Raw genomic sequence first — 15,573 nt, 5'->3', positions numbered from 1 at the left:
ATTTGACCGCTGCTGGAGGAGAGCTTCTAAATTTGTTAGTGCTCCGGGATCGACGATCCAACGATTGCTGGATTACACTGCCGAGGTACGAGCTTGCCTTTTCTCTTTTTTTCAAGCTTTAACGGCCTCACCTTAGGAGTTTTCCTTTTAACTCTCTTCCCTCTCTTTTTCTTTGCAGGCTCATGCTGCAGCTTGCCAGACGACCCTCATGGTAAAGGCCGAACTAGAAGGGCGTGACTTGCACACTGTGAAGAGGCGAGAGGCCGCCTCTGCTACTTTGGAGGCTGCTGCTGCTCTGGAGGGGGAACTCAAAGAAGCTCAGGCTGAGGCCCAAGCATGGAAATCTACTTCTGATGCCGAGAAGGCCGAGCTCAGAAGTGCCCAAGCAGAGGTGGCCCATTATCTGGAGAACTTGCGAGGTGCGCACGCCGTGGTTAAGTGCCTGGAGAAAGAGAAGTTCACGTTGATGAAGCAGAACGACAACCTGGAGGGCAAACTGAAGGCTCGAGACGCCGAGATGGCAGATCTGAGGGCCAAGCTTGAGCTGTCCAAGTCCAGGCTCAGCAACGGTGTTCTGCTGGAGGAAGCTTTCCGCCAACATCCTGACTTCGAGCTTGACCTTGTACCCTTCAAGTTGCGGTATGCAGAAAAGTGGGCTTCGGGTTTGAATGGGACCCCTGGCCTCTAGCACCACGTCGATCAATGTCTGAAGGACCTTGACTCCGACGCCGAGCTCGATGAGGAAGAGGACGAGGGCCCTTCTTCCCAAGCCATTATCGGAGCCCTTCTTTCTACTATCGGTGCTAATTCCTTCCAAGAAGTAAGGGGGACAGATTCCTAAGAGGTTGACATTCTTCGGTCCTAGGGGGAGCTCGGATCACACCTTGGAAGCAGCTAAAGCTCCTCCTCTTTCACGGCCTTTGCTGTGTTTTGCTTTTATTTTATCTTCCATTTTTATAATTGGTCGCGAGGCCTATACACCTCGGCCAACACTTCACTTCGGTAATACTATACGTTATTCTGTTTTGAATCCATTTCTGACTGTATTATTCATTTCGTGCTTGCAAGTCTTTTGAGGTTCAGACACATTCTTAATAACGAAAATTCAAAGTCTTAATGACCTACTTTAGTTCGCTTCTTACCTCGGACTCGTAAGTCCTTTTTAAAGGCTTTGAGTCTCATTAAGTTTTAATTCCCACCTCTAGCTCCCATTTAATTTCACATCGAACTTAGTCCCTTAGAGACATGAAATTAAATTATATGGAGTCCTTCATTGGGACTAACCCTTGAAAATTTTTACAAGTCCAGCTCATTCTTTGGACCATTTCAACATTTCAAGGGTAATATCTCTTCAAGTGTTCTGCATTTTATGGATGTGATAGTAGTTTTCCTTCGTGGTCGGCAAGCATGTAAGTTCCAGGTCGGACGATGCCCTTGATTTCGAATGGCCTTTCCCAGCTCGGCTCCAACACCTCGACGTGCTTCTGCACCTTGTGAAGGACTAGATGTCCAACCTGGAAACTCCGAGGTCGGACTCTCGAGTTATGGTGCCTAGCCATTCAGTTTTGATACTCGACCAAACGTAACTGGGCCATCTCCCTTTTCTCATCAACAAGGTCTAGGTTCAAGAGCAGCTCCTCTTCATTCCTCACCTGTTCATAGTACTCAACCCTTTCGGTAGGCATACCGATCTCGACAGGCATGATGGCCTCGGAGCCGAAGGCCATAGCGAATGGGGTTTCGCGAGTTGACTCTCATGGTGTAGTTCGGTAGGACCAGAGTACTTCAGGTAGCTCATCCGCCCACCGTCATTTCCTTGCGTCGAGCCGTAACTTAAGTCCACACTTGATAATCTTGTTTATCGCTTCTACTTGTCCGTTGGCCTTGGGATGAGCCGGGGACGAGCAGAGATGACTAATTCCGAGCTTGCGGCAAAAGTCTTTGAACTTGACATTGTCAAATTGCTTGCCATTGTCTGTCACGATGGTATCAGGTATGCCGAAGCGGCATACAACGTTTCTCCAGATAAAGCTTGTGACCCTAGCCTCCGTAATTGTCGAGAGTGCTTCGGCCTCGACCCACTTGGTGAAGTAATCTACTACAACGACTGCGTACTTGGCCTGTCCCTTGCCTAACGGGAAGGGTCCTATAAGGTTAACTCCCCATTATGCAAAGGGCCAGGGTGCCAAGATCGGAGTAAGCAGCTCTGGAGGTTGGTAGATGACACTTGCGAAGCGCTGACAATTATCACATGCCTTTACGAACTTCTTCGCGTCCAGATCGACTGTGGGCCAGTAATAACCTTGGCGAATGACTTTGGCCGATAAAGACCTCGCCCTTGAGTGATTGCCACAAACTCCCTCGTGTACTACTCTGAGGACATAGTTTCCATCTTCTCTGGAGATGCACTTAAGAAGGGGTAAAGAAAACCCGCGCAGGTATATTGCTCCATCTCGGAGCAAGTACCGAGTTGCTTTCCTCGCCATTTTTTTGGCTTCCTTCGGGTCTACGGGGAGGTTGCCTTCTAGGCAGCTCTTAATCGGATCCATCCATGACGTAGGTTGGGAGTCGATCGCCATCACATCTGGTTCTAAAATAGACGAATTATCCAAAATTTCCACGGGGACCGACCTCGCCAGTTCGGTCTCGTCTGCTGACGCTAACTTGGCCAAGGTGTCGGCATTGGAATTTTGTGACCTCAGAATCTGACTAATTTCATAGGCTTGGAAGTAGGCAAGGTGCGACCTGACCTTTCCCAGATACTTCCCCATTCGAGGATCTTTTGTCAGATAATCTTCCCTAATCTGATTCACTATTAGTTGTGAATCATTAAAAATTAGAAGATCGGTGGCCCCTAGCCCTCTTGCCATGCGCAGTCTGGCCAGCAGGGCCTCGTACTCGGCCTCATTGTTCGAAGTACGAAAGTTGAAGCGCAGGGCGTACTGAAAACACATGCCATCCGGGGCAAAGAGGAGCACATCTGCTTCGCACCCTTTCTCATTTGAAGATCCGTCTACATATACCGTCCACGGCTGGTCGGGCGCGGAGGTTTGAGTTGGTAGAGGAGTGCGCTCGGATATGAATTCCGCAACGACTTGCCCTTTCATAGTCGTTCGGGGCTCAAACTGGATGTCGTATTCGCTTAGCTCTACGACCCACTTAATTAGACGTCCCGACATTTCTGGCTTATGGAAAACCTGCTTAAAGGGAACGTTGGTGAGCACAGTCACGGTATGAGCTTGGAAGTATGGTCTTAGTCTTCGTACCGAGGTGACCAAGGTGAGGGCAAGCTTCTTCATCTGGTCATACCTTGCTTCGGCCTCGGTCATGGCTTTGCTCGTGTAATAGATAAGGCTCTACCGCGTTCCATCTTGCTTAACCAGGACTGAGCTGACCGCGTTCTCTGAAACAGCCAAGTACAAGTGTAATTTGTCTCCTGGCATTGGCTTTGCGAGTAATGGTGCTGAGGAGAGGTAGTCCTTGAGTTTTTCGAAAGCGGCCTCGCACTCGCCTGTCCACTCGAATGGCCCCTTCGTTCTTAGCAACTTGAAGAAGGGAATGCACTTGTCGGTAGACCTGGAGACGAACCGGTTGAGAGCGACGATTCTCCCATTAAGGCATTGTAACTGCTTAAGGGTCATTGGCGCCTACATCTCGAGAATGACCTTTATCTTTTCTGGGTTGGCCTCAATTCCACGGTTATTCATCATGAATCCAAGGAACTTGCCGGATGAAACTCCAAATGCACACTTGGCAGGGTTTAACTTCATTTGATACCTTCTAAGTACCCCGAAGTTCTCGGTCAAGTCGGTCAGGTTCGATTTGGACTCTTTTGCTCTTAACCAGCATATCATCCACATAGACTTCCATGTTGCGCCCGATCTGGGTGGCGAACATCTTGTTTACCATCCTCTGATATGTCGCCCCCGCTTTCTTTAGACCGAAGGGCATGACCTTGTAACAATACAAATCCTGATCGGTTATGAAAGTCGTGTGGACTTGATCTGGCTCGTGCATCTTTATTTGGTTGTACCCTAAGTAGGCGTCCATAAACGTGAGCAGCTCGTGCCCGACCGTTGCGTCCATAAGCTGGTCGATCCTCGGAAGTGGAAAACAAACTTTTGGACATGCCTTGTTAAGATTGGTGAAATCTACGCACATTCTTCATTTTCCGTTTAAAAACAAACTTTTAAGGGTTTTTTTTTCACTTATAAAAGTTCAAGGGTTTAAATTTTACAATTGAAAGTTTAGGGGTGTAATTGCAACAACTACCATACTTTAGGGGTGGTTTATGCAATTTACCCATTTCAAAATCTACCCTAATACATCTTTAATAATTTTGAAATTTGATTTTCAAAATCTGATTAAAGTATCAATTTTAAATTAAATTAAAGTGGTTTAAATTTGACTTTTTATTATTTGATTGTTTTATTAGATAAAGTTATTCCCTAGGATTAAGCTCCATTTTTTTGATTCGTTATATCAAATAAATCCCTAAAATTAAACATATATACTTAATTTATTATAGGGGTATATTGCTCCAAAATAATTATTTCAGATTTTAAAAAAAATGCCACTTAGCCATTTATGCAATATCTATACGTTGGACCAGTCATTTATGCAATATCTGATATGTTTGGCCATTTTTTAAAACATTAGTACGGTTACCCCCTTAACAAATCGATAAAAACAGAATTTAATAGTTAGACTTTACACCCCTCAGACTTAACACACTTCCAAATTTCTAGCCTAGTATCAAAATGCGCCAGCCACATTAAAATCTTGCATCCAAAATGTCCTAGACCCATTCTTTGCCTAGATTGTCAAACCGTGCCGAACAACTTATTTTGACCAAATAATTGATCCAAGATTTGGTCTCACATCCTAAGATGTCTCCAACAAACTTGATTACCAACTTCCAATTCATCAACAAGTTGTATCCCCAAACCTATAAATTGAAGCTTTCAATAGTCATCTCAACATGGTTCCACTCTTGGTTTTTCCTTTCTAAGTTCTTATCAAACTTTGTTTTCACTCGAGTATTGAATCTTTGCTTAGTTCTTTAATTATTTTTTTTAATTGTCATTTGTTTATTTTTAATGCAATTTGGCAAAATTTGTATTTCTTTCCAATTTTTAATGAAAATGCATCCTTTGGTTATTTTATCTTGTGATTTCATTTCGTTTATTTCTACGAATAGCTAAACTACTTTTTCAACTCTCCTACGAATATTTTAGTTCATCTCATTTTAAATTATATCTATCAGTGAGTACAGTGTATTATGTTGATCTTGATTATCTTGATTGATATAATTTATCCCGTTGATTTTCTTGTTGGTCACTTGTTAAATAAAAATGTTTGAATTTAATTCTGAAAATTTTAGAGTCAAACAGATTTCATCAAGGTAAAACAGGAAGTTACTTAGAAATAAGAATTAAAACAAGATTCCAGACATATACTCTTTTACCCGCGAAACGTAAGTTGAAGTTTGATTTATTTAAAAAATTCTAGTGTTTCGTAGACATAGGTAAATATTAGCCTAACCTTCTAAACAAACCAAAAGCGGTATGAGATAGGAGTTGAACCTGTTTTTATAAAATGAGTGATAATACGACAGACACATTTGCTAGGTGTAATTCATCTTTTTATAGCTAAACAATAGGGGGTTGGCTTTTAAAATTCTGTTTTCTTTGTGTTTTTAAATCGTGATCCCTACAATTTCACATATTTTTATCCCAAACCCGATTACTCATTCAAGCGGTGTGCAAATACTTCTATATTATTACTTGTGACAGCGTGGACTTACACTCTATCATTTAGTTATTAAGCAAAGGGGCAACATTGTACTAAAAAAAAATTCCATTACCAAAGTGCTCAAAGTTCCGCCGTCTCTCCAATTTTGAATTCTTCTATCGCACATGGAGAAATCTTCCCATTCTTCTCTCATCTTACCACACACATATTCTGCGACGCAATTCTTTTCCGATTTTAGTAGTGGACAAAATTGTTGGTTGAGAATGCAATTTCTTTAAAATTTTAGATGAAATCGTGTCTTTCAACTCACGATTTTGTCTGCGAAATAAAAAGTTGGCCAGCCATATCACTATGTTGACGAGGTTGGCCACGTGGCAAAGCTAGCGAGATGCGAGCCCATGCGCAAGCTCAAGTTGGTAATTCTTGAACCGAGTTGCATATCTGGGTTGGAGGAATGAGTGTCCTTTTATAGGCGAAGTGAAGGGACAAGTTCGTTATGGCCGTTACGACAAGGCGGTTGGACGGTTACGAACTGTTGGTCCATAGGCCAACAATGATAAGGTCGGTTATTCATATAGATGAGCTTAGTAGCTCGACCATGGGTGAGCTTGACAGTAGATGAGCTTAGGGAACTTGGTTATAGGTCAACTTAAGAGCTTGGGGGTAGATGACCTTGATAGATTGAAGGTAGGTCAGCCAAATAACTCGGTCATATCTCACCAAATGGTAGGTCATATTTTTGTCTTGTAACTATCATATTTGTTTTTTCAAAATATATCATCTTTTGGAATACTTTCAAAAGTAGAATATTTTTTAAAATATACAATATTACTATAAAAAAAATCCTTGGATTTTGATCTGTCTATTTTTCTCTCCGATTTAGGATTTTTTATTTTTGAATAAATGGGTTTTCATTACTAATAAAGTAGTTCCCCACCTAAAAGCTCGAGTTCCTCAAAATGGGTAGGCCTAACTTTATGAAAAAAAGAAAATAGGTGTACGAGAGTCCCTAGAAATAGGTACACCAACCTTTATGAAAAAAACAATATAAAAATAGGAAGGTGGGATTTATTTTTTTTCTTCCCAATATTTGAATTCATGACTTTTTTAATCGAGGTTCGATTGCTGCTAAATTAAGTTTAGATTTACATGTTTAGGAGATATGACTAGTAAATTTTTTAAATTCATGCAACTAATTAATCTTGATCCAAATTTCAAGAAAATGAGTGTCACAACTGCATTCCACCCACCATAGTTCAAAATATGAACAAAAGATAAAACATAATTTAAGTCTAAAAAGCGTAATCAAACCTTTTTTTTAATAATTTGGAAAACTAAATAGAAACAAAAAGTTAGAAGGTTAAATAGATACAAAATTAAAAATATAAAGATTAATTTAAGTCTACAAAACGTAATCAAACTTTTGTTTTGTTTTTTTTAAATTTATAAGACTAAATAGACACAAAATTAAAAATATAAAGAGAGGAGGATATAATTTAACTTTTGTGTGTATCTATGTGTATGGCATCGTTCATTTTTAAGGAAGTAGAATGTCTAAAAATTTAGGATCACTTTGATAATGCTGATGTTTCTTGTTTCTTCAATTTTAAAAAAGAGAAATGAATTGCATGGTCCCAACATCCATGAATTCAAGTATGATAAAACAAACTTTTTATTTATATTTTTGAACAAATTGAAAATGGAAACAAAAAGAGAAGAAACTTATTTTTGTTGTTTCATGACAAAATTCTTAGATTTCTTAACAAAATTGGAAACGATAAATAAGAACAGGTACGTTACCAAACGAGTCATTAGTTATCTGTCCCTTTTTATCTCTTTCTACTCTCTCTCAATCTCTTGACCTCCCGCCCCAATGGCTCTTATCATTTCTCCCTCACTAACTCTCCCTCTCTCTCAACTTCCACCAATCAAAAAATTTCATGCCTATGGATGTCTTATCTCATTTATACTATTAGCAGAGGAGAAAATTATGAGACTAATTTACATAAGATAAGTTATCAAAGAAAAAAATTGGGTCGACTTACATGGTTGATGTCTATAATATTGACTAGTTTTATTTTATTTTATTTTTTTAAATAATTTTAGATTTAGTTTCAATTTGGTTCTCATATTTTTTAAATTTTGAATTTGATCTATTCCATCAAACCTCACAAATTGTCCTAATTGTTACAAGCTGTTACCCTATTTTGATCAAGTTGTGGCATGTTTTCTATTGTGAAGTAATAAGTTAGTTTTTTTCTATTTAGTTGATTGTATTAAATAATTTTATGGGTGGCTAAAAAATAGTCTAGAGATTGTTTAATAATATAATCAAATTGAAACTAAGCTCAAACTATAAGGATCAAATTTATAAACGTATATAGACGGATTGTCCAGCATATATCTATAGTATTCCTAACAAATGGAGAGGAGAATCTATCTGCCCACCCCTTGAACATTTTAATTCCTACCACAAATATGTAGGGCTATCAACTAACATGCTAAATTAGTATTTATTCTCTCCAAACCAACGCTTTAGCTTTCTCTTTTTGTACGTAATAAATTTCTCTATTAGTGGGTTTAATCTTTTTCTTCCTTGTTAAATGGGTTATAAATAATATCAGCCCTTCCCTTAATGGTGTTAAATATTTTAAAAGTGTCTTAAAAGATTTAGGCTACTAACCTTTATTTAATCAATTAACTAAAAGCCTACACTGTTATAGATAATGTTGACGTCGATTTCGGGGTGTCATGCAGGTGTTACATATGTCTTATTCTTCAAAAACCTCATGTCTACGTACACTACAATTTTGCTACGATGTGATGCTCTATCGAATGCACTCTTAGGTTTAAATTAGAATTTAAGTAGGGAGCAAATAGGTATGGAGTAGAAAGAATAAGAAAGTAGTAATCTTGAGGGCGAGAGTCTGCTTAAGAGTGTGTGTCGAATTCTCATTAGGAGTTGTGTAGGAAAATTCGGCTCTTCTTGCAATTAGGGTCCTCACTCCCTTGGGCATTCATAGGGGAGAAGTATGCCATGTTAGGAGGTTGCGGGCCCACCGACATCCTCTATCTCTCGTTATTCTGTAGATAGGGGGCTTGCCTGTGTATTGAGTGGTCTCTTGAGGTGCGTAGCAGTTGGGTAAGCGTCAACACCATGCTTGCTAGCTATCCTTTGTTCGGGATGTGTAGGAGCACTCGACCATATCGCCGGTGCGCTCAGATTCTTTTCGGTGAGCTCGATTGTGCCGGGTTGATTTCCTGACCTAGACTATATGGCTTAATTGGCTTTTTTACGCTGGACGCTTCAATAATGGGTAAAAATATGTATTATAATATAAAGTTTATTTTATGTTACTTTAATAATGCTTGCTTTCGTTTGCCGACTATATAGATAGTGATTCTGTTTCAAGGTCAAAAGCTATATATTTGCCCTCTATTCAATGAATTATGCAAAAAGCCTAGCTAGGGTACTTGGTTAATTAAGATCCTGCTGAGTTGATGCCAATACTTATAAAAAATGCTTTATACCAATACCCAACTAAATTAATTATGTTTTAAATAATTTTATACATCAACTTAAATCTACCATTAATTTACAATCAATTTGATAATGGTTGGTTAGGTTTCATGCTACTCCATAATTAAACCATCCTTAAAAGAGTATATACATATATTTGCCTAATTAAAATACTGCTGTGCCAATACTGGTAAAAAAAATTATTTAAACTAATACCCAACTAAGAGGGAAGGAATGTATGTCAATTACAGCTGAGTTATCCTAACTTGTTAAATACTTGTTTTCCACCCAAAGGTGGTGAATTTAAATTTCCACCTAATTTATACTTGATCTTAAATCTACCATTAATTTACAATCAATTTGATAATGGTTTGGTTAGGTTTTAGGCTATTCCACAATTAAACCATTTTTAAAAGAATATATGTTGAGATACTCATAAATGAATTAAATTTAGCAAACTAATCAGTTTACGCTTTTGGGTTGAGTGGTGGTTTATTCATCCTTAAGATGGTATTAGAGCGACATGTCCTATTTTTGAACCCCTGCATTGAAACAAATACAAACATCTTACCTTCAGTGTGAAACTTTCTAGATATAAGCAATTACTTGTTGTGGAAAAACCTAGCGTTACCCATATTACAAAGTTACAAACTAGAGAAACACCTCTCCGGCGAGCACCATGCTCGCCCATGTTTGTGCAACAGTCGATTAGGAATATGGAAACAAGCGAAACGATCACATTTGCACCGTCGAGTTCGTCTATAGCAATGGAAGTAGTTGTCAATCCACTATATGAGTCATGGGTAACTACCGACCAGCTACTTCTTGGCTAGCTGTACAACTCTATGACTCCAGAAGTTGCAACACAGGTGATAGGGTATGAAAATGCTCGTGATTTATGGGCTGCCATACAAGAACTCCTTGGAGTAAAGTCTCAGGCGGAAGAAGATTATATCCGTTAGGTATCTCAACAGACTCGAAAAGGTTCTCTTAAAATGACTATTTTTTGCATGTTATGAAATCTCATGCAGAAAATTTGGGTCAAGCTAGGGGTCCGTCCCGTACCCACTCGATCCTTGATTTCTCAAGTTCTGTTGGGATTAAATGAAGAGTATAATCCGATGGTAGCAACGATCCAAGGAAAAAGAGGCATTTCATGGCCTGAAATGCAAGCCAAATTGTTAGTATTTGAGAAGAGGTTAGAACTTCAGAATTTTCATAAAAATACAGTGTTGTTTAACAACTCTGTTTCTGTGAATATGGCTAATAGTAGTAGAAACGTAAGTGGTGGAAACAAATGTTCCTAAATCAAAACTCTCAGCCATCATTCAACAACAGTCGGGTCGGTGGTCAAAATTGAAGTAGAGGACGGTGGAACAACAATAGTCGACAAATTTGTCAGGCGTGTGGTAAACCTAGACATTCAGCACTAGCATGCTACTATTGATTTGATAAGAAGTACAGGAACAATACACAAGAGTAAAAACTTCAATGATGACATTAATCAGGGGGTTAACAACAACAACCCTGGACAAGGTACATCTTATGCCTTCACAGCAACCCAGAATAATAATCATTTTTTGGCCAATCCAGAAACGGTGGTAGACTCGAATTGGTATGCGGATAGTGGTGCTTCGAATCACGTCACCGCGGACTACAACAGTATGGTTCAGCCTACTGAATATAGAGGTATGGAAAGAGTTACAATAGGTAATGACGATAAATTAAAAATATCTCATGTTGGTAAATCCTGTTTAGTTTCTGACCATGGGTTTATCATGCTTGAAAATGTGCTATGCGTACCTAACATAGCTAAAAATCTAGTTAGCATGTTCAAACTCGCTAAAGACAATAACGTTTACCTTGAATTTCATGCTGATTCTTGTCTTGGAAAGGATATACGTTCGGGTGAGGTGGTGCTGAAAGGGGATCTAGATATGGACTTTAATGCTGCAATACAGTTGGAGTAGTCACTGGGAGTACTTCAAGTCCAATTGACAGTGGCCTAGAGTTGGCTGCTAATAAAACTATTTGTTATGTGTCTCTTCCCAAATCATATAGTAGTATAAATGCTGTGCTATCTAAGGACGTTTGGCATCGTCGACTTTGGACATCCGTCGTCTCAAGTTTTTAGAAGTTTAATTAAAAGTTGTAATCTGCCCGTGAAAGTTCATGATAATGTCAACTTTTTTGAAGCAGGCAAATATGTTAAATCTCATGCTCTACCTTTCCCTAGGTCCAGTTCACGAGCTACTGCTCCGTTTATGTTAATTAGTGCATACTGATCTATAGGGACCTGCGTCTGTTATATCGTCTGATGGTTATAGATACTATGTTCACTTTCTTGATGACTATAGCCTATTTGTATGGATTTATTCTTTGAAGTTAAAGAGTGACACACTTTCTGCATTTAATCATTTTACTACCATGATCAAGACTCAATCTGGTAGCCATATTAAAGTATTACAGTCTGACAATGGAGGAGAATATAAACAAGTCCATCAGTTATACCATCAGTTGGGGATACGATCCAGATTTTCGTGCCCATACACTTCTACGCATAATGGTCGAGTTGAGCGCAAATTGTTGCATCTACACAACCGTGTTGACAACACGTGCAAATATACATGAAATTTGTCGATTGTAGCACGAAACGAGGTTGAATCCACACGGACTTTGGATTATATTTTAAACTATGCTCACAGATACAAACAATGTAAAAACAAGAAAATATCGATGATTGTGTTGAATGTAAAAGAAATATTATAAACAAACAGTAAATGATCTCAGCAGCGAACACACTTTAGAAATGTTGACGATCAAAAAAAGTCACAACATAGAATGGTGAAAATGGGGTTAACAGATATGGAAAAATAGGGGAGACATAATGTAACAACCCGTATTTTCCAATACGGTCATTCTGACAAAATGCGAAAGCGTAAACAACTAATCACTAAATTAGCGGAAAGACTTCTTTATTTAATACGATACTATGACAAAAGATAAGAACAAGTCCAACTTTAACAAAAAAAAAAAAAAACCCTACACTATAATAAAGCCGAAAAATAACTACCAGAACTAACTAAGTTCTCATAAGCCAAAAATAATGGGAAATACTAAAGATTTCAACTCCTCATGCCAGAACGTTATTCCTCAATCACTATCTGAGCAGTCACTTGAACCTTCATCTAAAAACATTTAGAAAAACAGAAAAAAAAATGAGTACAAAATTACTCAATAAGTAATTTACATATCAAACATTGAAATTCATTTTCCTTTCAAAACAATCATAAACAAAAATACGAACAAATCAAAACTTTTAAAGTCCTTTAAAAATATTTAATACAATTTTCAAAACTTTCAAAATAAACTAGATTTTTGGAAACAAAGTCTTCAAATAAGATAAAATTTCCAGTCAATCAAAACAAACTTTCATTCTTTCAAAACAAACTTCCATTCATTCAAAACAAACTTTCATTCGATCAAATTTCAAATCTTTCAAAACAAAATTTCTTTCAATCAAAACTTTCAAAGTTCATTCTAAAACACTTGGTATAACTTTCAAACTTTTGAATAACTAAAGCATTCAAACATTCAAAACAATCTTTCGTTCATTCATACTTTCAAAATCAGAGTGGGAAGTTGCATTATTTGGGTAGCCTACAGAACATATGTGGTTACCCGTCGGTAACACCAATCAATCAGAAGCTTCTATCAGAGTTGTCAAATTAATATCGGCCAGAACAGAGTTGTCGAAATAATATCGACCAGAACAGAGTTGTCGAAATAATATCGACCAGAACAGAATTGTCGAAATAATATCGACCAGAACAAAGTTACTTAAGTGTGAGGTCATGCGAGTGAATAGCACACACACATGAATCTTCATTCCAAGGAATGTCAAACCACAAAAGTGTCTTCCCACAAATAAGCCAGAACAGCAATCCATCAATTCCAAATTAGGCTACTACCCCAAATAAGCAAAATGTTCCTCAAAACAAAATCATGGCATATCCGGATAGCCCTATCAAATCAATCAAAATATCTTTCAAATAAAGTGCAAAACAAATACTTACGTTCAATATTAAATTAGTTCGAAACATTGAAATAATTTAAAACAAACTTTATCAATCATCCAAAACGTGATTTCAAATATTTCACAAATAAACAAAATATCAATTCCAAATCTTTAAATAAATCTAAACAAAACTTTATCAAATCATATAAGAATAGTTCAAATACTTGGCAAATAAAAATAATATCAATTGTCAAATTAGTTTTCAAATCCATAATAAAACTTCAATTTCATATGCAAGATATCAATTTCAAATCGTCGTATCAAATCCAAAATACATTTTAGTTTTGGAAAAGATATGACAAATCACTTACAATACTTTTCCAAAAGATATAGAAAATTACTTACAACACTTTTCGAAGGGATATGGTAAATTACTTACAATACTTTTTCGAAGCGATATGACAAATTACTTACCTCTTTCAGAAATCATACGAATCTAATTAACTTCTTCCTTGGTAGTTGTCAACTTAGAGGCCTAGAAACAACCAATATCCAAAATCAATTCTTAAATCCTATCCAAGGATTTAAAATTCAACCAATTACTAACCCAAATCTTATCTACCCAATTTTCCCATTCAAAACACTTTTTTATGCAAAATAATTAGGAAAGTATGGATTTGGGGCTACAAAACCAGATCTCAAAACTAGGTTAAAACGCCTCTAAAATCCACCATAACAACCTTTAAAATTACAAGAATCGATATAAATCAATACGAACTAAATTTACAAAAAGTTTCTCAATAAAACTAGCTTAAAAACCTTCTAAACAATTGAAAATTTGGGGATTTTAAATCTGAAAAATTTTCTGTTTAATAAAATCAAACTTCCAAGAATTTTCCATAAAACAATTAACAATTTATTGATTTTTATAGAAAAATCAGATCTGAAAACTTTATAGAAAACCTTTAAAATTTGGTAAAAACATATAATTTTTCATGTAAAAATCATAACAACAAGCTATAATTTATATGATACAAATAGGTAAACTTTTTATGTAAAAAGAGCCTCAAAATAGCCCAAAAACAATCTTATAAACAAAAAAATTCAAACCAAAAATTCTGGAAAATTTTTAGGGTCAAAAGTCCTTAAAATCTTTTATTCTAAAAAAACAAAGAACTCAAAACTTTTCCCAATAAACTGAATTAAAGAACTACAAATCAAGAAAAATAAACTAAAACAATGAGGAAGAAAATCTTACCGATCTTTGAGAGAAAAATACCAAAATTCTTCTTCTTTTTTTTTTTCTTTTTCTCTTTGAGAGAAAACTAGGTCTAACCGTTTAAGAAAAATAAACCTAGGGTTTAAGAGCTTTTATAACAAACCCTAATGAGTCCTTATTTAAAAAGGATAATAAAAAGATAAAGATTTAATAAAACTCTTTTTTTTTTTTTTAAACTCTAACCACAAATTATCTTTTAAAATAATTTTTAAAACAAAAATTTATATTTTTCGAGAAAATAAAGAAAACAACTAAATAAGAATAATAATTTAAATATATATATATATATATATATATATATATATATTTTGTGTTGTTACACATAACATACTTTCATTAAATCCCAACCTACGCTCTAGCACGAAATCATTCATTAATGCTCAACTCGACATGGTTCCCTTCCGAGACACCCAAACATGGATACCCACAACTCCCATTGCCAAATACCCAAGCAATATACACAAATTCTAAGCTTGATTAGGGGTCCCCATTCTTGAGTATCCACGAACCTACTAGAAAAAAGTAGCTAATCACAAATAGAGCAAGTCAGCTACCCGTAAGCCCTCCCAGATCATACAGACGTTAGCATACAAAACAAAGTGGCCTACAATGTTTAGTAAGAATTAAGAAATAAACACAACTCTATTTAATAACGAATAAAATCAGCTAGAGTTTCGGTTGTTCATCAGTTACAGCATGTAAATTTCCCCCAAAATGGGATTTAGCTCATGGAGGAAGAAGAAAAACAATGGGTAAAGAGAGGATACAACCCATTTCAAGAAAAGAGAGGAAACCAAGAATGGAGATGACAGCTTGAAGCAACAGTCGAGTATCCTCCTTTATCGTCAGCTCTTCCCCTGAAATGGTGAGAGATTCTTCTTCCTTGTCTTTCCAACACTCTAAAATGTGTCTCTATCAGGATATGTGTGTGTCGGCTAGGTTTACATGTCCCTTTTATATCGGGTCCCATTTTTAGGGCACCCAACTGAAGATTATACAGGC

The 15,573-nt window shown here is 36.9% G+C and overlaps 1 protein-coding gene across 1 annotated transcript; it reads right to left on the bottom strand.

Annotated features, from left to right (window-relative positions):
• Positions 1-2,165: 2,165 nt before the first annotated feature.
• Positions 2,166-3,329, bottom strand: LOC148211500 (uncharacterized). The gene has a single exon (XM_088124434.1). It carries the CDS (start codon positions 3,327-3,329, stop codon positions 2,166-2,168), a length of 1,164 nt encoding a protein of 387 aa, XP_087980560.1.
• Positions 3,330-15,573: the final 12,244 nt, after the last annotated feature.

This window comes from Momordica charantia (assembly GCF_013281855.1).
Source record: "Momordica charantia cultivar OHB3-1 chromosome 5 unlocalized genomic scaffold, Mcharantia_2.0 BLBB01000005.1, whole genome shotgun sequence".
Lineage (NCBI taxonomy): Eukaryota > Viridiplantae > Streptophyta > Magnoliopsida > Cucurbitales > Cucurbitaceae > Momordica > Momordica charantia.
Note: the sequence above shows the minus strand (reverse complement) of the source record. Positions and strands in the feature narration are given on the sequence as shown.